The 26,158-nt window shown below is 33.9% G+C and overlaps 6 protein-coding genes across 6 annotated transcripts; 3 read left to right on the top strand and 3 right to left on the bottom strand.

Annotated features, from left to right (window-relative positions):
• Positions 1-337: 337 nt before the first annotated feature.
• On the top strand, positions 338-1,618 carry LOC126675365 (uncharacterized). Its single transcript, XM_050369999.2, has 2 exons — positions 338-784; positions 1,141-1,618. The coding sequence occupies exons 1-2, from the start codon at positions 431-433 to the stop codon at positions 1,495-1,497; spliced, it is 711 nt and encodes a 236-aa protein (XP_050225956.1). The 5' UTR covers positions 338-430; the 3' UTR covers positions 1,498-1,618.
• A 5,332-nt stretch (positions 1,619-6,950) lies between these two features.
• LOC126675148 (glutathione S-transferase T3-like) lies at positions 6,951-8,948 on the top strand. The gene is made up of 2 exons (XM_050369751.2): positions 6,951-7,383; positions 8,222-8,948. The coding sequence occupies exons 1-2, from the start codon at positions 7,078-7,080 to the stop codon at positions 8,867-8,869; spliced, it is 954 nt and encodes a 317-aa protein (XP_050225708.1). The 5' UTR covers positions 6,951-7,077; the 3' UTR covers positions 8,870-8,948.
• A 677-nt stretch (positions 8,949-9,625) lies between these two features.
• Positions 9,626-10,809, bottom strand: LOC126675567 (uncharacterized). Its single transcript, XM_050370220.2, has one exon. It carries the CDS (start codon positions 10,744-10,746, stop codon positions 10,066-10,068), a length of 681 nt encoding a protein of 226 aa, XP_050226177.1. The 5' UTR covers positions 10,747-10,809; the 3' UTR covers positions 9,626-10,065.
• A 217-nt stretch (positions 10,810-11,026) lies between these two features.
• Positions 11,027-12,505, top strand: LOC126672808 (uncharacterized). The gene is made up of 2 exons (XM_050366760.2): positions 11,027-11,250; positions 11,911-12,505. Exons 1-2 carry the CDS (start codon positions 11,124-11,126, stop codon positions 12,420-12,422), a joined length of 639 nt encoding a protein of 212 aa, XP_050222717.1. The 5' UTR covers positions 11,027-11,123; the 3' UTR covers positions 12,423-12,505.
• Positions 12,506-13,182: 677 nt separating this feature from the next.
• LOC126675143 (uncharacterized) lies at positions 13,183-15,193 on the bottom strand. Its single transcript, XM_050369745.2, has 2 exons — positions 14,748-15,193; positions 13,183-13,909 (listed from the first exon to the last, which is right to left on the bottom strand). The coding sequence occupies exons 1-2, from the start codon at positions 14,763-14,765 to the stop codon at positions 13,262-13,264; spliced, it is 666 nt and encodes a 221-aa protein (XP_050225702.1). The 5' UTR covers positions 14,766-15,193; the 3' UTR covers positions 13,183-13,261.
• A 2,743-nt stretch (positions 15,194-17,936) lies between these two features.
• On the bottom strand, positions 17,937-23,781 carry LOC126671929 (alpha-xylosidase 1). Its single transcript, XM_050365757.2, has 3 exons — positions 23,408-23,781; positions 22,366-23,048; positions 17,937-20,025 (listed from the first exon to the last, which is right to left on the bottom strand). Exons 1-3 carry the CDS (start codon positions 23,677-23,679, stop codon positions 18,149-18,151), a joined length of 2,832 nt encoding a protein of 943 aa, XP_050221714.1. The 5' UTR covers positions 23,680-23,781; the 3' UTR covers positions 17,937-18,148.
• Positions 23,782-26,158: the final 2,377 nt, after the last annotated feature.

Consider the following 26,158-nt stretch of genomic DNA (forward strand, 5'->3'; position numbering starts at 1 on the left):
AATTAATCCCATTTTGGCAATTTTTCCCTTCAACTTGTATGCTAATTGTTCCCTAAATTGGTTGTCCCTTCAGTTTGTAGACTAATTTGTCCAAATGGAATTAATTGCTCATAATTATCAAATTCGTGATTAGTTTGCTCATAAAATTAATTTATAAATTAATTGTCCATCGTTTACAAATTGAGGGGGCAAATTGTCACTTAATGGAAGGTTAAATACAAAACAACCTTCCAATTTTTAGATGGATTAACCCATTTCCACGTCCTTAAAGTATACCTGTTTTGATTATCTGGTCCCTAAACTAAATTTTGTCTTTTACTGGTCCCTAAACTACACGGATTCACAACTTCAGGTCCCTAAATGGAAGTCTGTTAAAAGCGTGTCTGCACGCTCCGTTAAAACAACAAAAGCAATTAATAAGAATCCACGTATGAAAATAATTGATGACAGTGAAAATACACGTCTGCAATTTCCAATACATGGCAACGGGTCTATTGAAACGGTAAAATGGGTTTTAATTGGGTCGGGATATAAAGGTTTGTCTAATTGTTTTAGGGTTTCAACTCAACACAAACAGAAAATCACCATAACTTACCATTGCATCGACCTGTCGGCTATGGCTGAAGAACTATCAGAAGACATTTTGAAAAATCAAGAGGATTATGCAGATGGATTCCCCATCTTCAATGTTCCTAAATGCAAATGTGGAATGGAAGCAAGGGTCATGGTGTCGTGGACTGTAAAGAATCCTGGGAGGCGATTCTTTCGTTGCGCAAAACCTAAGGTTAGTTCTGTGAAATTCATTTTCTTATGGAGTTGGTATTCTAATTTTAGGGTTCCCCATTTGATTTTAGGGTTCTGATTTTAGGGTTTCTGATTTTATGGGTTTCTGTTAATTTTATGGAATTGACCTTCTTAATTAGGATATCAGCTAATTGTATGGTTTTAATTAGATTTTAGGGTTTGATTTTACGTTTGAGGATTTCTGATGTTAGCGTTTGAGGATTTCTGATATCAGCTAATTGTATGGTTTCATTTTAGGGTTTTTTTTCCTAATGTTAGTGTTTTTTAATTTAGATATTTGATGTTCTCGTGTTTGATTTAAGGTTTAATTGTGATCTTATTTGTTTCTGCTGTTAGGTGTATGGAGAGGCCAAACCATGCCCTTTTTTTAGGTGGTATGATGAGGAATATGCTCCTCACATCAAACACATGTTGTATACTATGAAGAAATCCAATGAGGAACTGCATAAGGAAGGAGAGAAGCTCAGAGGAGACGTATTTGAGTTGAAGTATTTGATAGATAAAGCAAGTATTATTGATGCAATTTCTATGGAGGATGAACTGATTAAAGCTAGTGACAAAATTGAGAAGATGGAGGTGGAGCTAACAGATGTGTATTCCTCTAATAGGGGACTGCAGATGGAAATAAGAGAATTGAAGAACGAACTCAATGGTCGCAGGATTAGAGAAGGAAATAGAGGAACTGAAGGTTGATAAAGCACCTCCTCTTAATGTAGTAATTAATTTGTTATGGTAAATTTGGAACTGTAGTGAATGTTGTGTTTAAATTGAGGAACTTATGTGATTGTTGATGTTTGTGTTTAAATTCAGAACTTGTGGCATGTGATTTGGATTGTAATTTAATGTGTTTGTGGTATGTGTTTGTGGTATGTGTTTAAACTCATATTTGTGGATTTGCTCAGAACTTGTAGGATTGTCCATAATTTGTAACTCAATTCATAACTTCTGGTTCAATACAGGACTTGTAACTTCTGGTTCAATTCATAATTTGTAGCTCAATGAATAACTTATGATACTTGGTAGCTAAATTGAAAGTGAAAAAATACAGTGCATTTCATTTCAAGTTCATGACAGTTCGTATCCAGAACACTGTGGGTCCAAAAAATACCCATATTAAGGACATAAATAGACCTATAAACAACACTTCCATGTGTCTCCAAAATGACATAAATACAACACAGATAAGACCTATAAACAGCACCTCCATGTGTCTTCAAAATGACATAAATTCAGCACAGCGAAGACCTATAACCACCACAACAATGTGTGTCCAAAAAAACTTAAATGTAGTAGACAACAAACCTAAAACCACCACGACAATGTGGCTCCAAACGTTCAAAACACCAAATAGCAAGTTCAAACAACAGACTTACAGACCACGAAGCATCACAAACCTGTGCCTCACAAAATACAAAATATAAGTTCTAATATGATAGCTAAAAAACTACTTCTGCACATGTGCTGTTTTCACAGGAGCTTTCCCTTTTTCCTTTCGCTGCAAACTCTGTATAGTTGACTGGGTAGTTGTTCGTGTAGTCTGTCCAAACGCAGGGTTTGTCACTGCTGATCCATAAGGTCCAAACAAAGGGCATGCCAGTGCTGATCCAGGCTACAAACACAAATATGATTTATGAGTCATTACACTAACATAATCAAAAAGTTCAAACCAGTAAAACAACATTAGAAATTAATAACATTTCACACTTACATTGAGTGTTGCTGCACCATCATCATCGATGAAAATTCCACGACCAATGGTTGGTTTGCGACCTCGCCCTCTACCTTGGCACCGACCTCGTCCTCGACCTGTAGAAACAGCTTGACCACGTACTCCGCTTCCTTGCCTGATTGCATTGTCAGAGGTACTAGTACTAGCTTCACCACGTCCTCCGCCGCTTGATAGACTAGCCATTGCTCTTAGCACTGCTAATTTTCTTATTGATTCAGCCCTCAACCTTTCTTGATATGCACGTAGATCCGCCAAATGTGGCGTAAGCCAATCGTCATTGTCGGTTTCAGGGTTTGCATTTGGAGTACTGGGCTCCACCTCAGGCTGGCTACCACTTAAAGGTTGGGTGCACTGTTCTTGTTCAGCCATAAGCTCAGGAGAGTTAGTGACTGGGTCAACCACATGCTGATCTGGCTCATCATCAAGAAGATTCTCCGGTACATCATCCGGAAGAATATCAGGTACATGTCCTGATTTCTAAATTTCCCTCCTTTCCCACATTTGAGGCAAAAAACACCCATGGACATCCACGTGCACACCGTGCCCTCACCCTAATTTTGTCATTTTTCACAAAATGAACAGCCAATTTCTTCACAATAGCATATTTAGCAACCGCAAATCGACATTCTTCTAAGTTTTTGAAAATCATACCCAACCCAAAAACTGGAATTTGGGTTTCAGGATCATAATTAACCTTGCTACTAGCCCTCCTCAGTGCATCATCCCCACATTCCTCATCACTTTCGCTGTAGAAACTACCCAACTCATCACTGTCATAGTAGACACTGTCATTCTCATTATCATCAGAAGAACCACTGTCTGATTCCAGTTCATCGTCTCCGTCAGACTCAGGATCATCAACCTCTAAAGTATCCTCATCCCTCTCACTTCCCTGATGACCAGCTCGATCTCCATCCCCCTCATCAGCTCTCTCTCCCTCACCCTGACCACCTCCATCTCCATCCCTTTCTCTAGCTCCCCTTTTACTTTTCCTGCCGGTAGGTCTCGACTTCCTTACATTCGTTCTTGCTGCTTGTAATTCATCGTCTTCATCATCTGTCAATATGCTCACATTGACACAAACATTATCAAATGTTTCTTGGGGCAACCCATCATCCAAATTCACATCGTTGTCACCCTCGTCTGGTACCATTTGTCTACCCTCATGTGGTATAATTTCTCTAACCTCAACATCCTCTTCTACATCACCTACCCTCTTGACATATATGTGAAATTCTGGACCAGCATGCTCCTCATCAATGATGCGCCTCAAAGTTGAATCATCAGGGACTAACACATAGCCACGTCGCATACCTTTGTAGTAAATTGTCTGCATATCTCTACAACCAGTTGAGCATATATATGACCTTAAATCAATGTAAGAAATCAGGTCCAAATCCAATTGTACAGCAGCTGTTATTGCACTATCTCCCTTATACTGCTCCGGTCTAAACAATCCCCCGTGATGTATTACCAACGTCGCAAGAACATCCAACATATTACCTGAAACAAACACAAATATCCCATTACTGAAATGCACAGTAGCAAACCAGTTACCCATCATTAGCTCAGAAATGGGAACACAAAGAAACTCTCCAAAATCCACCATATTTTAACATGTCCATTCAAAACATAATGAAATAACCCTAAACACTATGAAAAAACCTTAACAGACAACTTATTTTAGCAATTTAATATCAAAAAAGTCTGAAACCCTAAAAACATAATAATTAATCAATTAAGCAACAACTATAACACAAAACCCTAACTACTCGACAAAAACATGGCAATAGTAAAACCTAAAATTTCTTAAACTGGGGACCACAGATGACAACATTAAACATTATTATAAAAAGCACAAAATTATTCTAATTGGTATGCAGGGGACCACAATGTGAGTAAACAACAATATCTACTAACCTTTTTATCACAGCACAGGTCCCAACAATGGCGATTGCTTTAAATATCAAACCCCAGCAACGTTAACCCCACATACCCTACCAGAAGCAGATGGGTCTTCGATTCAAGTGAATGAAAATAAAAAATGGAAGTTTCTAACCCCAGCAACGTTAACCCCACATACCCTACCAGTCGTGGATTTTTTTAGTGAAGGGGAATAAAAAATTCAGAAAACGACGATACCTAACTGAGAAACAAACAAGAACGGATGATAAAAAAAATTAGGTTTAGGTTTAGAAGAAACTTTCGTTTTCAATTGAGATGAAACGGTGTCGCGTTCTGTTCAAAATTAGAGATCAGGTAAAACGGATCGTTTCATTCTTACCCAGTCACATTAATTGTGTGTCTGACTTGGCTTCCTACGTGGAAGCTCTATTTAAGTTCACACAATACCAACGGAGCGTGCAGACACGCTTTTAACAGACTTCCATTTAGGGACCTGAAGTCGCGAATCCGTGTAGTTTAGGGACCAGTAAAAGACAAAATTTAGTTTAGGGACCAGATAATCAAAACATGTATACTTTAAGGACCTGGAAATGGGTTTTTCCTTTTTAGATAAATTCATTCTTTTAATAAAAAGAAAAGTAAAACATAAAATTAAAAAGAGAAGAGCATACAGTGAGCACGTGTATATGTCCTCCATGAGGAGCTAAAAGGTATGCGAATCCAACGGCCCATACCTAATCAAAAGAAAACGGACGATGTCCCCACACTCCACAACAACAAACCAGCATCCTAAAAAGTAGCCATTTTCTTTTTTTGTTTGTATTTTTAATTTATTTATTTAACATAAGACACTGTCCGTATTCATGTGCATGCGCCTAGTAGATACTATTTTTTTTCTTTTTATTTATTATTATTTTTCATATCATAATCTTCCATTTCTCCACCAACACCTTATCACGTGACTTTAATTATTCCAAAAAGGAAAAAAATTAAAATACTTTTAAATAAATAAATAAAACATGCCATGATCATTTCACGTGACTACAATTAAAGCTTATAGGTCAAAGTACCTGTTTAGATCCTTATATTATTATACTCTTTTAAATTGGATTTTTTCACTTTTATTTTCTAACATCTTTAATTTCATTTTGAGAAATTCTTGTGTGAATCTAGTTCGCCACATAGGATTATAAACCCTACATTAAATACATAACACGTGGCGTAATTAAATACCATAACCAATCAATAAATATAACATTAATTAGTGATTTTTTAATAAAAATTAAATGCTATTTATTGATTGGTTATGGTATTTAATTACGCCACGTGTCATATACTTAATGGAGGGTTTATAATTCTACGTGGCGAACTAAGTTCACACAAGTATTTTTCATTTTATAGACATTAGGTTATTTCATCACATAAGTGGTATACTCCACATGCTGTAGTAAACTGATTCGTCTTTTTATATAAACCTTTTTGAACCGAATTTTTTTATTGTATTTTTATAAAAATAAAATTTCAATTGAATTTTATTTAATCCGACCAACGTTGTTATATTTTCTAAAAAAAGCTATGTTTAGATCCGGAAAAATATTCATTCCGTAAAGAATAGCTATTTTTTATTTCAATTTATAGAGTAAAAATTCTATAGGATTGTTATTTTATGATTTTATAAAATAACTTTTCTTGTTAAAACATAAAAAAAATATAACTACTTTCATAGACCAAAACATGTCCGAACTAATATCTATAAAAGTTTAAAGGACCTAATTTTAAAAATGTGATAGTATATGAATCGAAATTTACTTTTTGCCAAGCTTATGTATGTATGTATGTAAACATTTCATGTGCATACACATAAATCCTTATGCATGTAAACGCATAGAATTAAGTGCGTGGGGTTAAAGGGGGAAGGACAAGTGGAGAACGCAAGTGATATTAGTGGACCGCTGAGGTCGCTTCAGTTTCCCGCCAAAGGTGGCGCTGTGGGACCCATTCTACCTATTTTCGCGCCAAAATGCCTGTTTTTCCGATCATCTTTCGAATGATATATTGACACGTGTAAATAGCAACTGACAAGTGTAAGCCAGCTGTTGGTTTACCGACTATGATGGGTAATAGCAAGGGCCCATGTTAGTGAAGTAGAATGGGGCTGTGTGACTGTGTGTTGCTAATTTGATTTGTGTAGAAACTAGAAACTGCTAGCGTTGCATTGCAGTTACTTTCTTTTCCTTTTTTGTGCTTTATGTTTCCATTATTAATTATTAGTATTATTGCTACATTATTCGCTTAAATTTGCTTCTCTAAGAGCATCCACAATGGTGTGCTAAAACAAGATTTCAATTCTATAATTTAGCATTTTACTTTTAAGTACCACTCCAATGCAATGCTATTTTAAGTTCTAAATTTGGCATATGCTATATTGAGTGTTAAATTTGAAACTCTATATAGCATATGCTAAATATGCAATATTGATTGTTTAATTACAATTTATGCCATTATTTTAATTTATGATTATTAATTCACTTTTTTTGTCCGTTTAAAACTCTTCCTTTTTCTGAATTTACTTCTTTAAAGAACTCTCTGCTTCCACGGTTCCACCTTTCACCTTCTTCTTCGTGTTTTATTTTTTTAAAATGGAAGAAACACTTCATCTTAATGGAAAGCGTGGAAAATCTTTTACTCTCAATCAAGATATAATTATATGTCGTTCTTGGATGACCATTACCCAAGATCCAATTGTGGGTAATTTGCAATCATCAAATAATTTTTGGGATAGGGTGTTGGATAATTACATGAAGATTGGCAATGATCAAAGCGTACGATCAAGAAATTCACTTCAATCTCGTTGGGGAATAATCTTAAGAAGTTGCAACAAGTTTCATGGATATCTCACTCAAGTTGAAAACAGAAAACAAAGTGGAATGACCCAAGTTGATTTGGTAAGATTTATATATTTAATTGCTGATTTTATTATATTTGTTCTTATTATGTTCAATTTTCATATATGGGTTTTGATTTGATTCAAATATTTTTTAGGTTTATGTAATTTTTTTTTTCATCATTTGGTGTATTTGTGCGCATCTATTTCTTTAAATAGCTCATCCTTTCTCCAATATTGGAAGCTCTCAGGTTTTATGGTTAACATTACTCTATTGTAATCAAGAGTCACAACCTCACTAGAGCTCTTGACCCAAATATATTAAGCTTAATGAAAGTTTTCACCATATGTGAACCATTTCTTTGAGGTTCTGCTGATTGAATATTAATATTTGCTTGTTCCTTTAACATATATTAGAATATTAGTCTTGCTTTAAGTTGGAAGCAATTCATCTTTATTCTTTATCTACATTAAGATTGATTCCCTTGATTTGGCATGATAAACTTGTTGTTACCATTGTCACGATAAACTTCAAACCTACATATACTCTTTAATGGAGAAAATGAACTGAGCTCAATCAATCTTACACAAATAGACTAAAATGTGAGCAGAAACCTAAGAATCGCATAACAAATGAAGCCAATGAACAACATATGTGTATTTATTTTGGCATTGACAAGATGAAACAAAATGTGTAACTAGGAAATAAAGTTGGGAGATAATTTCACTGAAAATCAAGTATGAAAATGAATTGAGACAACTCTTTAGCAGTATAGTGCTAGGAGCACTAAAAATGACTCAAAATGAATTACAACAATTTTATTTGTTTTAAATATGAGTTACAACAATTTTGTTATTGTTCTTTTTATGTTTTGATTCTGATTATTAGCTCTGTTTAGGTGCTGCAAGCAAAATTGTTGTATGTGGAACTTGAGAATAAGAAATTTGCATTTGAACATTGTTGGGAAATTTTGCAAGAAAGCATAAAGTGGCAGGATTCAACTTTACAGAAAAAGAAAAGTTCTTCAATGAATGCTACAAGTGATTTTAAGCATCCATCTTGTCCTTCCGAAATTTTAGAAAAGCCTATTTCTCTAGACTCCAACAATGATGTTAATGAATCAAATTCTGAAAGACCAATTGGAAGAAAAGCTGAAAAAGAGTCTCGAAAGAAAAGTAAGGTTGTTGATACTTCTAACTCCCGTTTATGTGATTTGATGAGTGAGTTTAACAAACAAACAGTTGAGACTCAACAACGAAGAGCGTTGGCTGAAGAACGAAAACTAAAAGTATTGGAAGAGGCCAATGACAGAGAGCGTAAAAAGACAGAAATAGAACTGAAAATAATGATGGACAAATATGAAAGGGAACAACAAGAGAAAGATGATAAAATTATGATAATGGACACCTCTAATATGGATTCTGTTACAAAAGCTTATTATGAGCATCGCAAGGCTCAAATTTTATCCAAGCTAACTACGCCAACCAACATCGAGTCAGACTCTTATGCTCCTTTGCCACCTTCTCCAACACAAAATTGGTTTTAGATTTTTCTGTTTAAGTTGTACGTTTTTCTATTTAAGAATGTTATTGTGAACGATAATTTAATCGTATTTTATTTTTGAATCATGTTGCTTATACTATTATTTTGACTATTTTTTATGGGTTTATAAAGTTATGTTGCGACATTGTTGAAATTTCTGTTTAATGCAATTACGATATTAATATGCTTATAACTCCTATAAAAGAGATACGAGATACGAATGCAGAAGCAAAAGCTTCTACTACAGCAGAAGCTGTTGAAGCAAAAGCTGCTGAACAAAAGCTTCTACTACAGCAGAAGCAGCAGCTGCTGCAAATAATGAAGCAGCAGCTGCTGCAAATAATGAAAGCAAAAAAAGAAACATTTTATGTTGATTTCTGAAATTCATTTGCTTATGTAAATCATTATAAGAAGTACTACTATACTTTATTGAGAAAATAAGGGATAATTTTAAGTTTTGAACGTGCCAAAACACCTCCAATTGATTTCAAATCAGCCAAACCGATGCCATCATATCTCCATGAATTTTGCCAAGTTGAAGGCACATGCAGGTTTTACACCATGTGAACAATATAATATCAGTTAGTCCATGCAAATAGCAGTAAAGCACAAGAAATTGAATGTGATCTGTTTAACCAATTTCATGTCACATGTATGTATGTTTCTTGATTTCAATTATCCAAGTGCTCTCATAGCATTAAAAATTGAGTCCGTAAATAAATTAAAAACTTATGATAAAATTGAATAAATTCAGTTCGTAATGAAAAAGACAATACCAAAAAAATTGAAAACTACATTAAAAATTAAAATTCTGAGTCATACTTATTTAAACTCAACTAAATTTTAAGAATCTTCATGTCCATATTGTTCCCACAAGTGTTCAATAAGATCATTTCGTAGATTAAAATGCAGCTCAGAAGATCGAATCTTAAGATGACGGGCAATAAACTCATGAAAACGAAGTGTAGGCTCATGTGACACTTGAATTGAAGGTGATAATTCTGACGCATCATATTCAAAATTCATAGGTTGATCATATTCATCTTCAATAATCATGTTGTGTAAAATGATGCAAGCTTTCATAATGAATCCCAAATCCTTACGGTTCCAAAATCGTGCAGGTCCTTTGACAATCGCAAACCTTGTTTGAAGTACTCCGAATGCTCTTTCAACATCTTTTCTACATGCTTCTTGCTTGGTTTAAAATAATTTATTTTTTAAACCTTGAGGTTGTGAAATTGACTGAACTATTGTTGCCCATTTAGGATAAATTCCATCGGCAAGATAATATCCCATAGTGTAGTTGTGGCCATTCAAGTTGTAGTTAGCAGCCGGAGCACGTCCTTCAGCTAGTTCTGAAAATAAAGGAGATCGATCAAGAACATTAATATCATTATGAGACCCAGGCATTCCAAAAAAGGCATGCCATATCCACAGATCATACGAAGCCACTGCCTCAAGTATAATTGTCGGATTTTGGACATGTCCAGTAAATTGCCCATGCCACGCACTAGGACAATTCTTCCATTGCCAATGCATGCAGTCTAAACTGCCCAACATACCAGGAAATCCACGTTTCTCGCCCTCTTTTAGTAATCTTGAAATATCTTCATTTGTAGGCGATCGTAAATATTCTTTTTCAAAAACATTGATAATTGCTTGACAAAATTTTTTCAGAGATTCAATTGTTGTGCTTTCTCCTATTCGTACATACTCGTCAACACAATCAGCGGACACACCATACGCTAACATCCTAATGGCTGCTGTCATTTTTTGAAGACCAGATAACCCTGCCCTGCCTAACCCATCATTTTTTTGTACAAAGTAATCATCATATTGTTGAATTGCATTCAATATGTGAAGAAATAGAGACCGATTCATGCGAAAACGCCTTCGAAAAATATCAGAAGAATATACTGGGTTTTCTGAAAAATAATCTCTATACAATCTATCATTGCAAGAAACCCTATCCCGATAAATATATTTGCGGCCAATATAAGAACCAAAATACTTACCAGATTTAGAGCATCCACAATGCTGTGTCAAATTTTATGCTAAATTTAGCACTTCAAAATTACAAAATGCTATATTTAGCATAGGATTTCACTTTCATCTCCAATGCCAAATGCTAAACAAAGATGTATATTAATTACTACAATCATTATCTATTATTAATATGATAATTATCTTATAAGTTTACTTATTTTTCTCAATCACCTGTGTTTTATATATACGTACCTTTGTCTTTCATAATAACAATGGATACTATATTAAACAAAATTTTAAAAGGACAGATGGAAGATGATTCATCCGATGAAGAAGATGAAAAAGCTAAATTGGCTTGGCTCATTGCATCAGATAGCTTAACCATAAAAACTAAATCTGGTAAGTATTTTGGTTCTTATATTGGCCGCAAATATATTTATCGGGATAGGGTTTCTGGCAATGATAGATTGTATAGAGATTATTTTTCAGAAAACCCAGTATATTCTTCTGATATTTTTCGAAGGCGTTTTCGCATGAATCGGTCTCTATTTCTTCACATATTGAATGCAATTCAACAATATGATGATTACTTTGTACAAAAAAATGATGGGTTAGGCAGGGCAGGGTTATCTGGTCTTCAAAAAATGACAGCAGCCATTAGGATGTTAGCGTATGGTGTGTCCGCTGATTGTGTTGACGAGTATGTACGAATAGGAGAAAGCACAACAATTGAATCTCTGAAAAAAATTTGTCAAGCAATTATCAATGTTTTTGAAAAAGAATATTTACGATCGCCTACAAATGAAGATATTTCAAGATTACTAAAAGAGGGCGAGAAACGTGGATTTCCTGGTATGTTGGGCAGTTTAGACTGCATGCATTGGCAATGGAAGAATTGTCCTAGTGCGTGGCATGGGCAATTTACTAGACATGTCCAAAATCCGACAATTATACTTGAGGCAGTGGCTTCGTATGATCTGTGGATATGGCATGCCTTTTTTGGAATGCCTGGGTCTCATAATGATATTAATGTTCTTGATCGATCTCCTTTATTTTCAGAACTAGCTGAAGGACGTGCTCCGGCTGCTAACTACAACTTGAATGGCCACAACTACACTATGGGATATTATCTTGCCGATGGAATTTATCCTAAATGGGCAACAATAGTTCAGTCAATTTCACAACCTCAAGGTTTAAAAAATAAAATATTTTCAACCAAGCAAGAAGCATGTAGAAAAGATGTTGAAAGAGCATTCGGAGTACTTCAAGCAAGGTTTGCGATTGTCAAAGGACCTGCACGATTTTGGAACCGTAAGGATTTGGGATTCATTATGAAAGCTTGCATCATTTTACACAACATGATTATTGAAGATGAATATGATCAACCTATGAATTTTGAATATGATGCGTCAGAATTATCACCTTCAATTCAAGTGTCACATGAGCCTACACTTCGTTTTCATGAGTTTATTGCCCGTCATCTTAAGATTCGATCTTCTGAGCTGCATTTTAATCTACGAAATGATCTTATTGAACACTTGTGGGAACAATATGGACATGAAGATTCTTAAAATTTAGTTGAGTTTAAATAAGTATGACTCAGAATTTTAATTTTTAATGTAGTTTTCAATTTTTTTGGTATTGTCTTTTTCATTACGAACTGAATTTATTCAATTTTATCATAAGTTTTTAATTTATTTACGGACTCAATTTTTAATGCTATGAGAGCACTTGGATAATTGAAATCAAGAAACATACATACATGTGACATGAAATTGGTTAAACAGATCACATTCAATTTCTTGTGCTTTACTGCTATTTGCATGGACTAACTGATATTATATTGTTCACATGGTGTAAAACCTGCATGTGCCTTCAACTTGGCAAAATTCATGGAGATATGATGGCATTGGTTTGGCTGATTTGAAATCAATTGGAGGTGTTTTGGCACGTTCAAAACTTAAAATTATCCCTTATTTTCTCAATAAAGTATAGTAGTACTTCTTATAATGATTTACATAAGCAAATGAATTTCAAAAATCAACATAAAATGTTTCTTTTTTTGCTTTCATTATTTGCAGCAGCTGCTGCTTCATTATTTGCAGCAGCTGCTGCTTCTGCTGTAGTAGAAGCTTTTGTTCAGCAGCTTTTGCTTCAACAGCTTCTGCTGTAGTAGAAGCTTTTGCTTCTGCATTCGTATCTCGTATCTCTTTTATAGGAGTTATAAGCATATTAATATCGTAATTGCATTAAACAGAAATTTCAACAATGTCGCAACATAACTTTATAAACCCATAAAAAATAGTCAAAATAATAGTATAAGCAACATGATTCAAAAATAAAATACGATTAAATTATCGTTCACAATAACATTCTTAAATAGAAAAACGTACAACTTAAACAGAAAAATCTAAAACCAATTTTGTGTTGGAGAAGGTGGCAAAGGAGCATAAGAGTCTGACTCGATGTTGGTTGGCGTAGTTAGCTTGGATAAAATTTGAGCCTTGCGATGCTCATAATAAGCTTTTGTAACAGAATCCATATTAGAGGTGTCCATTATCATAATTTTATCATCTTTCTCTTGTTGTTCCCTTTCATATTTGTCCATCATTATTTTCAGTTCTATTTCTGTCTTTTTACGCTCTCTGTCATTGGCCTCTTCCAATACTTTTAGTTTTCGTTCTTCAGCCAACGCTCTTCGTTGTTGAGTCTCAACTGTTTGTTTGTTAAACTCACTCATCAAATCACATAAACGGGAGTTAGAAGTATCAACAACCTTACTTTTCTTTCGAGACTCTTTTTCAGCTTTTCTTCCAATTGGTCTTTCAGAATTTGATTCATTAACATCATTGTTGGAGTCTAGAGAAATAGGCTTTTCTAAAATTTCGGAAGGACAAGATGGATGCTGAAAATCACTTGTAGCATTCATTGAAGAACTTTTCTTTTTCTGTAAAGTTGAATCCTGCCACTTTATGCTTTCTTGCAAAATTTCCCAACAATGTTCAAATGCAAATTTCTTATTCTCAAGTTCCACATACAACAATTTTGCTTGCAGCACCTAAACAGAGCTAATAATCAGAATCAAAACATAAAAAGAACAATAACAAAATTGTTGTAACTCATATTTAAAACAAATAAAATTGTTGTAATTCATTTTGAGTCATTTTTAGTGCTCCTAGCACTATACTGCTAAAGAGTTGTCTCAATTCATTTTCATACTTGATTTTCAGTGAAATTATCTCCCAACTTTATTTCCTAGTTACACATTTTGTTTCATCTTGTCAATGCCAAAATAAATACACATATGCTGTTCATTGGCTTCATTTGTTATGCGATTCTTAGGTTTCTGCTCACATTTTAGTCTATTTGTGTAAGATTGATTGAGCTCAGTTCATTTTCTCCATTAAAGAGTATATGTAGGTTTGAAGTTTATCGTGACAATGGTAACAACAAGTTTATCATGCCAAATCAAGGGAATCAATCTTAATGTAGATAAAGAATAAAGATGAATTGCTTCCAACTTAAAGCAAGACTAATATTCTAATATATGTTAAAGGAACAAGCAAATATTAATATTCAATCAGCAGAACCTCAAAGAAATGGTTCACATATGGTGAAAACTTTCATTAAGCTTAATATATTTGGGTCAAGAGCTCTAGTGAGGTTGTGACTCTTGATTACAATAGAGTAATGTTAACCATAAAACCTGAGAGCTTCCAATATTGGAGAAAGGATGAGCTATTTAAAGAAATAGATGCGCACAAATACACCAAATGATGAAAAAAAAAATTACATAAACCTAAAAAATATTTGAATCAAATCAAAACCCATATATGAAAATTGAACATAATAAGAACAAATATAATAAAACCAGCAATTAAATATATAAATCTTACCAAATCAACTTGGGTCATTCCACTTTGTTTTCTGTTTTCAACTTGAGTGAGATATCCATGAAACTTGTTGCAACTTCTTAAGATTATTCCCCAACGAGATTGAAGTTAATTTCTTGATCGTACGCTTTGATCATTGCCAATCTTCATGTAATTATCCAACACCCTATCCCAAAAATTATTTGATGATTGCAAATTACCCACAATTGGATCTTGGGTAATGGTCATCCAAGAACGACATATAATTATATCTTGATTGAGAGTAAAAGATTTTCCACGCTTTCCATTAAGATGAAGTGTTTCTTCCATTTTAAAAAAATAAAACACGAAGAAGAAGGTGAAAGGTGGAACCGTGGAAGCAGAGAGTTCTTTAAAGAAGTAAATTCAGAAAAAGGAAGAGTTTTAAACGGACAAAAAAAGTGAATTAATAATCATAAATTAAAATAATGGCATAAATTGTAATTAAACAATCAATATTGCATATTTAGCATATGCTATATAGGGTTTCAAATTTAACACTCAATATAGCATATGCCAAATTTAGAACTTAAAATAGCATTGCATTGGAGTGGTACTTAAAAGTAAAATGCTAAATTATAGAATTGAAACCTTGTTTTAGCACACCATTATGGATGCTCTTAGTTTTTATGGTTAAGCTATCTGATGCAATGAGCCAAGCCAATTTAGCTTTTTCATCTTCTTCATCGGATGAATCATCTTCCATCTGTCCTTTTAAAATTTTGTTTAATATAGTATCCATTGTTATTATGAAAGACAAAGGTACGTATATATAAAACACAGGTGATTGAGAAAAATAAGTAAACTTATAAGATAATTATCATATTAATAATAGATAATGATTGTAGTAATTAATATACATCTTTGTTTAGCATTTGGCATTGGAGATGAAAGTGAAATCCTATGCTAAATATAGCATTTTGTAATTTTGAAGTGCTAAATTTAGCATAAAATTTGACACAGCATTGTGGATGCTCTAATTGGTTAGTGGAAAAGTTTTTTTTAGACAGATACTACTATTATTTTGACTTTAATTAATTTTTAAAAATTATTGTAATTTACATTTATTAAACTTATATAATTTTCACTAAACAATAGTACTCATATCTGCAGCCGTGTACAACTTGAGGCAAGAGCTTCACCACTCGCAAGAGAAGTACCTAGTTCAAATGAGGATTGGTCTGAATATGGAAGGATTATAGACATTATTTCATAGTTGGAATCAGTTCATAACACCTCAAGATCAATACAAAAAAAAAAGTTATGCGGATTGCATTATAAAGCGAGATAACACATCCGCTAAAATATATTTTTCATTAATAATTTGGAAACAAATTGTCTCAAAAGAATAATAATAATAATAATAATAATAATAATAATAATATTGTTAAATTTAAAAATTGGTAAAAATAATAAACTCTTAAATGCATTTTACATTTTGTTTACGTATGTAGTCTCATTTTATTAATTATTTTCAGAATAAAAATAATTATATAAATAAATGTATAAATTATTATAAAGCAAATTAAATATTATTGTAATTTAATTTATAAATATAAAATATATCATCAAAATAATATGCATTCAACAATAATTTTTTCTAAGAAAAACATATTGATATAAATTATAACTAAATTCTTTCAAAAGAAAAAAATTATAACTAAATGAATAAATTTATCCCACTAATTAATTTTATATCAAATTATTCTCTAGTACCATAATTCATACTTTTATCTTTTTTATTTGAAAATTAAATAGTACTTTATTATTGCTTCTAGTTAACCTTTTAGTTTGAAGGATTTGTTATTAATTTAATATTTTAAGGATCGAGAATTTAGGATATAAATATTTTGGCAAAAGGCTCACTTTAGCCCCTGAGGTCAGACCGAAAGAATTAATAAGACCCTAAAATCGAAGTTGGCTCAATTATCACCTTGAGGTTGTCCAAAGTGGTTCATATCGCACAAAACGCAAACTCTGTTAGTTTTGTCCGTCTAGACCCTTAGGAAAAAATTTTAAAAACATCCTTAATGTTTAAAATATTTACCAATTTTACATTTATGATTTTTTTTCCACCACCCTCTTTCTCATTTAAATATATCTAATTAAATAATATTTAAAATTAAAATATTTATTAAAATAATCAAAACTCAACTAAACACTTCAAAACCTAATTAAACACGTCAAAATCGAATTAAACAAATTAAAATTCAATTAAAACAATCAAAATTCAATTTAAACTTAATTAAATCTAATTAAATCAACTAAAATAAAAATAAAAAAATTCATAAAGCACCACCAACTTTTTCTCCGAATCTACCTCCGATTTATGTTCCCACATTTTACCGACCGCCGGAAATTTTTTTCGGCGGCCGGCTCTTTTCCTGTTCTTCCCAAGTTGGGAAGAACAGGGGCTGTTCTTCCCATGGGAAGAACAGCCCTGTTCTTCCCACGTTGGGAAGAACAAATCTTGTTCTTCCCATGGGAAGAACAGTGAGGCAGAGGACCGCCGGAAATAAATTCCGGCGGTCTAAGATGGAGGTGGTAAATGTCATTTTTTTCCGATTCTTTTATTTAATTTTTATTTAGTTTTTGGTCGGAATCTTTTTTGCCGAAGGTCGTAGAGGTAGTATTCGGCCGATGTGTAGCGGCGGGCGGGCAAAATTTAATTAATTAGTTTAATTGAATTTCGAAGCGTTTAATTAAGTTTCGAAGTGATTAATTGAGTTTTGATTGTTTAATAAATATTTTAATTTTAAATATTATTTAATTAGATATATTTAAATGAAAAAGAGGGTGAAAATAGTCAAAAAAAATCATAAATATAAAATTGGTAAATAATTTAAACATTAAGGATGTTTTTGAATTTTTTCCTAACGGCCACGTCATCATTTAGACAGAAGAAACTAACAGTGGTGCGATATGAACCATTTTGGACAATTTTAGGGGCCAAAGCGAGCCAACTTCGACCTTAGGGTCTTATTAATTCTTTCGGTCTGACCTCAGGGGCTAAAATAAGCCTTTTGCCAAATATTTTTTATTTGAGTTTTGAGTACTTAAAACTTGAAAGATCGAGTATGAACTTGTAACTCTGTAAGCTCAGGACTTGGAGCTTACAGATGAAAACTATATGCTGCTCATGACTGCACGAGAATAAAAAAGAAGCGAGATAAATATCCAAAAACTAAGGCTTAAAATGATTAAAAATATGCATTACTGCATTTTATGAAACAACAATGAAACTACTTCTCTTAACAAAGCAAAGAATCTGAACTTTACTTTTGATTCTTGAACTAGGAGGTTTCATGGAAATAGGATGAGCATAACTGAACTCATCTCCTTTCCATCAAAAACCATTCTTAATAAACAACAAACAATAGCAGTCTTTAACTACTGATCTTCATGTTCCACGACATCGAGAAGTCTTTTCCTACCGGAATTTCCAAGCCTTTAACCTCTACCATCACACTCTTCTTTCTATCATCAGCTTCAATAGCCTCGATATGCTTATGTTCCGATGATCTAACTTCTATGTTTGCGTCTCCTGCAACGGGTTTTCCGTTGATCTCGAGCGCTGACGGTTCCCCACTTCTGTCTACACCCAATACTGCTATCTTGCCGATGATCCAACCCTTCTCCAAAGCAAATTTGCCCTCTTGAACTTTCGACCAGACCTTTATGGTTCCCTTGCTAGCCGTTGCATAGAGATCAAGATATGTAGCTGACCCACTTCCGAGTTTCATTTCTGGAAGTTCATCGTCGTCGAGGAATAGCTTTCCTGTGGCTTCTGCATCACTTGCTCCGTAAGGGAAGGCTACGACGAGGGTAAAAGGTGTCATTCTGGCTTGCTTGGAAATTAATCCACCTTGCTGCATTGGTAGTATGGTATTCTGATACAAATGCACATTGACCACATGCAAAGGTGCATCAAGGGTTACATGTTTCCCCTCTTTCAAGGTAATGACTTGTGACATATCGAATAAGCTATACCAAGAGCCCGGAGGAAAGAGTGCGTTAACCTTTGATTTGCCTTTGTCAAGCACTGGAGACACCATGACACTACTTCCTAACAAGAATTGAGTGCTCAATCCATAACACTCGGTGTAATTTGGGAATGAGAAGAATAACGGCCGTGCAATTGGAGCCCCGGTACTATGAGCCTCGTAGTTCAGTGTGTACAGATACGGGAGAAGCTTATACCTCATGCCTAGAGCATTTCTAGCCGATTCAGCTACTGAATCCCACTGATAGAGCTCTTGTCTAGGTGAGTAGAAGTTGGCATGATCCCTTGAGAAGGGGTAGAATGCACCTAGTTCAATCCAACGGTTGCATAGCTCTTCTGTGGGTTGAGGATAGAACCCGCATATATCTGATCCAACCATAGGCACACCAAATATACCAAAATTTAGCATAGTAGATATGGAATATTTCAAATCATCCCAAGTGCCTTTATTATCACCGGTCCAATGCGCAGCATACTTTCCTGATCCAACATAAGTGGAGCGTGACAAGATAAATGGTCGCTTGCCCTCAAGCCCTTCAAGTGCACTGTGAGTGGCAATTGATTGAGAGAATCCATACAGACTATGAGCATCATATTCCAGAACACCATTGTAGTGAACTGCACTGGTAGCTATTGTTTTGTACCCAATTGGCACCTGCAATCCTGAGGCATTGATCTTGTAAGGTGGATCATCCCATCTCGTCTTTGTAATGTTCTTGCAATCCAAGCAACAGATCCAACCAGGTCCTGTTCCACTCGGACACACCTTGCCCTCTGGAATTGTGCAGAGTCCAGAACAAAAATTTGAAGCTTCATTCATGTCAATCCAAAGGCCATCAACAGGAACAAGTTCGTGGAAGCGGCGAACTTCATCACCCCACCATTCAACTGTTTTGGGATTGAGGAAGTCTGGGAAGTTCACAGCTCCAGGCCAAACTTGTGCCAAGTAAGGCTTACCCATATACTTGATAAATACATCATTGGCAAGGCCTCTTTGGTATGTGCCGTAACTAGAATTAACACCAATCCCAGGATCAATAATAACGATGTACTTCATGCCCATGCTGTGTATTTTGTCGAGGAAAGCCAGCAGCTTTGGACGAGGATAGTTTGTGGGGTTGAGGGTGAAGTCCTTGTGACCATCCATGTGATCATCATCGTTCCAAATCACATCAAGAGGGATCTGGGCCTTCTTATAATTCTCAACAACATCTTCAACCACAGACAGGTTGTGGTAGCCCCATCTGCATTGGTGGAATCCTGTGAAAGCAGAATCAAGAGAGTATCAGATTGGTTTCTCATTTCGTACGATAAACAGTTTCTAACATGTGATCATTTGGATATATGGAAGCAGCTAAATGCAAGCAGTCCCCACCACTTTTGTGTTGCTGATTTTGGAAGCATTTCTCACTGTTTTTCTTATTTAGTTAACAAATAGTCTTTTATTCATGTCCTATCTCTATAGAGAGATACAGTCCACATCATAGTATTTATATTTGTATTAATTAAAATGCGTATAAAAAAATTAGATCTATTTACGAGCTAATTAGCAAGCATGCATGATAAAGAGAGACATTTTACGGGATAGATGATGCAAATGCATCTGATATTCACTCATCTTATACATTCAATCAATCTATAAAAATTAACAACTGAATATTGTTATTTTCCATAATGAACATGCAACTCAAAACATTTATTTGGTGCTTGGAGAACCATGACATAAGATGTCAAAACAATGCAGTAAATTTAGCAAATCACACTTAATGCAAGGGGGCCAACTATGAGATAAAATGGCAAAAACAATGCAGTAAAATTAGCAAATCACACTTAATGCAAGGGGACCAACTAAACATTTGAACAGATAATTACCCCCTTTGGGAAAGCCATATTCAAGGATTACTAGTGACAAAAATGGTCATGCCTTGTGCCAATGCCAGCCTAGCAGCTACCACATTAATTAATATTCTACAAAAATGAACTATATAACAAGTAGCCAGAGAATCACATGAACGATAAAAAACACAGTAGGGAAATCTGAATTTATAATATTTGTCCTACTAAGTAACATATATATATATATATATAAATAAGAAAACAGTTCCATGCACATCCCATATGCATCATTCTTCAATCTACCGACATGGAAATTGTGATTACTCAAGGGAACAACAGTACAATAATAGATCTTCCCCACAGCCTATGGACAGTCTCATTCTTATATAAGACGGTAGCTATTGTTGCAAAGCACAGGTTTACAACATAAATGTGTATAAAAAAACTAGTCCAAATGTTAACATCGTGAGGGGCCTATGCAAGTAACAGTCGTGGACCTAGATTAGTCATTATCATTGCGATTTGATGGTAATAGAGGATTTAGATTGATCAATTTCCACCTCATGAAAGGAAGTTGATATTTTGAACTAAAACAAGACGTGGAAGGATCGAGTGATAGTGGTGGTTTATTTTGGGGTCCCCTTAGATGCTTTGAAGAAACGTTTGCATAATTTGGCTTGCAAAACATAGCTAAAAAGGATAAAACTTTGAAAAATGAGACATTCAGACACAGATCCTGGTCTTATCTGTAATTTGAACATAGAACTCTAATCTTATACCAGAAAGATCTTTTAGACTTAAAAAAACTGGGAAAAAACCCTGCTAACAGGTAAGAATTTAAAGCAATGTAATGAAGTTAATCAAATTCTGCACCAACCCCACCAACCTAAATTAAAAAAAATAAAACATCACCATCCTGCATTAACAAGCTTACTGCAAATGAGCAAGCAGTATATCGACAATCACACGATCAATCAAAATTATTCCCGAATACCATTACCAATCGCAAGGGTCCTCACTGTACCAAAAACAGCTCACTCGCCCTTCTTCGCATTAATGGTCTATTTATGGATCATTCGAAAAGAGAGAAACAATTATACTGGTTTAATTAATAGTTAATCCCATCATTAAGTGACAAATGGTGCCTAGCAATAGCAACAAACAGGTCATCATCCTATCCAATCTAATGGCAAAGGATCACGCGTTGCAAATGGCAAACATAATTCAGATAATATCACAAATCTCAAAACAGATCAATTATAAAATATAAACAAAGAAAAACTGACTGGCCAATTTACATTTTAAATTAGATAAAAACAGAAAGCTAGTGCAAGGAAAACAGATAAACAACACAACAAGCAAATAAAAATATCTCCTTTTTAATCAGTAAAACAAAGGGTTATTTGCATTTTGAAACCAACTTTATACTTTTATAGCGATTTAATCCCATTTTTTAAAACATTGCATTGCACGTCCCAACCTTTCGAACTTTTACATTGTGTAGCCTATAGCCGTCTTTTACCATATATAAAGCTACAAAATGTGTACAAAAACAGCAACAAAACAACATCACAAAACGGAAATGTGCTACACAATGCCAAAAGTTAAAATGTTGGAATGTGCGATGCAACGTTTTAAAGAACGAAACGCAACAAAAGTGAAATGTCGGGATTTAACATGCAAATAACCCTAAAACAAATAACAATCAAACCAAATGAAATAAAACAAATACTAAATTGACAACAAAAGAATGAGAAAACATACCAAAAGACCAGTAAGGCATTGCAGCAGGTCTCCCAATCAACTGAGTATACTGATCAACAACAGCCAAAGGACTGGGACCAGCAAAGAAGTAAAAGTCCAAAACACCCCCAATAACCTTGTAAGTCAAAGAACTCCCTCTGTAGAAAACATCCATACCATTACTATTCAACAACAAAACAGCATGAGCCAAAGCCTGCCCATTCACATTCCTAAGATCCATATACATAGGATGAGACCCATATAAGTCAGCATTAAGATTAATAGCTGAAATATCAGTGGTATACAAAGTATAGGGGTCTCCAGGGTATAATTTAATCCCATGTGGCTGAGTATTCTCTCCCAAACCATAAAGAGAAGCACTTTTGGGCAGCTGGGTTGATATTTCAAGATACTGATCTTTAAAAACCAGTTGGCTAAACGGGTTTGATTCATCTGAGCTTGTGTTGAACAGGGTCTGCCCGTTTGATTTTCTTTTGACTGCAAAAGTAAATGGGTCGGCTGTGTAACTGAAGATTAGCTCAGAACTGGAATATTCTTGCACTTCTAGTGGAAGCTTTCTTGATCTTCCGATTGTTTTTTTAAGTGCTGGTGGTTGGTCTCTTGGTAATAAATTGTACGGAACTTCCCATCTTTGCTTGTCTGCATCTGTTATGTGTACTCTTAATCGTTCATCTGTTTCATGTCTGCAAAAACAAAATCAAAAATTATAAATATTCTTAAAATCAAGAACAAAAATGAAAGATTTTCTTTTTGTTTTATTCGGGTTTTTTTCGCTTAAGCATAAAAAATGTCTCACCTAACGTTCCAATCTTTTTAAACTTTTCATCTAAATATTTTTAAAAGATTTCATCGTATAGTCCAGTTTGCGTTTTATGCATCAAATTTTTTAAAAATAATGTCATTTTTAGCAATTTAAATGATTAGAACAATGTTGTATAAGACAATTAGATTATATTATGCTATAAAATACAAATATTGTCGTATATAGCGCTACGTCTTTTAAATTGTGCTTAAATCGAAGAAAAAAGGTACGAATACTTACTTGACATAGAGCTGCAAGTGAGCAATATCAGAGCCGTAGATGTTGTTTTTCTGTTTAACTTCAAGGTGGCCGACAATGCTACCGTCGGGAGCTTCTTCGACTGAGATCAAACGGTAGCCATTGCCAATCTTGGTGGGCGTATCGTTGGACGGTTTAGATTTAGTTTTAGATTTAGATGAAGAACTTAATCCAATGTTGGAGCTACACAGGATTAAAACAAGAAAAAGAGAAGCTAGAGTAGAACTAGAAGGCAACATTTTGTTGCTACTCATACTAGTCCTAGTGAGTTAGTGACTGAGTTGGTGAGTTAGTGAGCGAGTCACTACTAGTGAGTTGCCTTTTTAAAGACTGTTGTAGAAAGTGTTTAAATAAAAAGAAGATGGAAAGAAAAAAAGGAAGAAGAAGAGAGAGGAATCATCTGATACATGTGAGGACCATGAGAGGTGTCATAAGTCCACTCTCTACCATGTGATGATGTTGGGCCCCCCTGTGATGATTTTCTTTGCAATTCCGATATGTGTGGGCCACTATTTCCCTTTGATCATGCTTGATTGTTTTATATCTTTTGATTAAGAAAAATTATTGAACACAACCGTTGCGCCATGTCATTCGTGCAACAAACCAATTGTGCGTTAGTCATGTGGAAAATTGAATGATAAAAAAAATAAGTAATAATTAAAAGATTCCCTATCGCAAATGCTCATTGGCTTGATGTAAAAATGACGTGGCGCAACGGTTGCATGAGATAAACACTCTTTGATTAATTGGTGAAGGTGAAACTTGCACTAAGACCCTTCTACTATTACCTTAGTTGTAAGAACTCCCTCTACTTTCTATTTTGTAGCTCTATGGTCCTTCTAACGACGGAAATTGAAGCGTGACACCAAATGTTGTTTGATGCATCAGATAATAAGGAAAGCATTCGAACTAGAAAGAATTTGAATGAATTTAATAAAATAATAAATTAAATGGATTTTATAGAATTAATAAATTAAATGACTAAGCTAATCTTTTTTCCTTCCTCTCTACTAAGATAGGATGTTTTTTCTTCACCTTCTTAAAATGAGTCCCAATTACAAAAGTTAAGATACTACATTTATAGCCCAAAAAAGTAAAAATTAAATTTATGTTTTACTTCCAACATAGTTTAAAAATAGTAATCAAAGTTGGTTGTATGTCAAAGTCCAAACTTAAATTTCATTTGTTAGATTCTTCAAGCAACAAATGCCATTCTAACTCAAAACAAAAAGAATCGGTTCTAGACTTTATATTACAAGCTGAAAAGATCAATAAAAAGCCAAACCTTCTGTGGATAAACAAATCAATTTTAAATAATAAACAAACTTTCAGTCAAGTTTGAATTAGATAATATTTTCCATCTGACTCCATTTGATTAAATTTAAAACAAATCAAAAGTTATCAATTCATTGGTTTAAGATATAGTTTAGGAATAGTTATTATAACCTCCTGAAGATTGATATAATTATTAGTTCATATAATTATTTCTAAAAATAATTTAATTTACTTCTAACTTTTAAATTATTTAATCATTTTTATTTTCATTAAACATTGATACCATTAAAGGATTTAATAGATAAAAATAAATATTATTTTAGTTCATCAACTTAAATTTAATATAAATTAGTTTAGTTTTTAATAATAAAATAAATAATTACTGTAACCAAGTATTTTTTTTTTAAGATTTTTAATTTATTTTAGTTATTAGGTAATTTTTTTATAAATGTAATAAATAAAGAAATCAGTTATTAAATCAACATAAAGCATTGAAATTTATCATACTATCAAATTGATTGAATGAAAATTAAAAGTTAATCGGATAAGAACATTTGATTAGTTTTTTTTTTTCTATATTGGGTAAATTGGCATTTGGTGAACAAGTTGGAAACAAGAAATGACAAAGCCGAGAGCGTGATTTCTGTTGCTTGCAATGCCAAGCTTGAGTCAGCAAGTAAAAGTTATAACAAATTGTTGTAAGCACATATGTATTTTGTGTTTAGTCTTATCCCTTCTTTGTAGCTTGTTTTATACATTTGAAACTACCCTAATTCACTCTAACAATCACACATTTAGAGAAAGCTGATATGGTTTTAAAGGTGCCGTCTCATAGTTGAGACCCGTTCAGGAAACCTCATGAACCCTGTACCAAAAAAAAAAAAATAGGCTTAATGCTTCTGCGTATCCCTGTACTTTTCACTTTTTGCACATAAGATCTCTACACTTCAGTACATCTATTATAAAGCTCTGCACTCCTTAAATAAGCAGCTCGTGGTTCCTCCGTTAACAGTAGTTGGTGAGTGTGTTACACGACTTGATGTTTGCGATTCCTAAAAGAAACTACTCGTCCACCTGAAAGAACAATTGCCAAGTCACCTAGCCACATCAGTTAACTCATTTCACCTAAACTCTTCATTTCTCTATCCCTAATTCCATCGAGGGAAATTCAAATCCCCTAAACCTAACCCTAAATACAGAACAATCAAACAAAATTGAAGATTTGTGGATGTTAATTCTTGGCGATCTACGAATTAACGAGGAGCAGCAAATTGAAAACCCTAATCGACGTGAAGACGAAGAAAAAGAGTGAAAGGAAGAAAACTGGTGGGATTTCTAGGAATTAAAATGATGAAGGAAAACAAATTATGGTCGCAACATGTTAGTTTTTTGCTTTTCAAATTCTTTTGGTTGTTAGGTTAATGATTTTTGGAAATGAAATGAACCCATATGTTTTTT

This window comes from Mercurialis annua, linkage group LG3, assembly GCF_937616625.2.
Source record: "Mercurialis annua linkage group LG3, ddMerAnnu1.2, whole genome shotgun sequence".
Taxonomy (NCBI): Eukaryota; Viridiplantae; Streptophyta; class Magnoliopsida; order Malpighiales; family Euphorbiaceae; genus Mercurialis; species Mercurialis annua.

Bases quoted from the DNA above. Each gene is read 5' to 3' on its own strand.
- LOC126672808 (XM_050366760.2), top strand. From the start codon at position 11,124: ATGGATACTATATTAAACAAAATTTTAAAAGGACAGATGGAAGATGAT. The intron at 11,251-11,910 runs GTAAGTATTTTG...CTTTATTTTCAG, and splicing joins AACCATAAAAACTAAATCTG to AACTAGCTGAAGGACGTGCT.
- LOC126671929 (XM_050365757.2), bottom strand. From the start codon at position 23,679: ATGAGTAGCAACAAAATGTTGCCTTCTAGTTCTACTCTAGCTTCTCTT. The intron at 23,049-23,407 runs GTAAGTATTCGT...TTGTTTTTGCAG, and splicing joins CACTTGCAGCTCTATGTCAA to ACATGAAACAGATGAACGAT. The intron at 20,026-22,365 runs GTATGTTTTCTC...CTGCTTTCACAG, and splicing joins AATGCCTTACTGGTCTTTTG to GATTCCACCAATGCAGATGG.
- LOC126675148 (XM_050369751.2), top strand. From the start codon at position 7,078: ATGGAAGAAACACTTCATCTTAATGGAAAGCGTGGAAAATCTTTTACT. The intron at 7,384-8,221 runs GTAAGATTTATA...AGCTCTGTTTAG, and splicing joins GAATGACCCAAGTTGATTTG to GTGCTGCAAGCAAAATTGTT.
- LOC126675365 (XM_050369999.2), top strand. From the start codon at position 431: ATGAAAATAATTGATGACAGTGAAAATACACGTCTGCAATTTCCAATA. The intron at 785-1,140 runs GTTAGTTCTGTG...TTCTGCTGTTAG, and splicing joins TTCGTTGCGCAAAACCTAAG to GTGTATGGAGAGGCCAAACC.
- LOC126675567 (XM_050370220.2), bottom strand. From the start codon at position 10,746: ATGAATCGGTCTCTATTTCTTCACATATTGAATGCAATTCAACAATAT.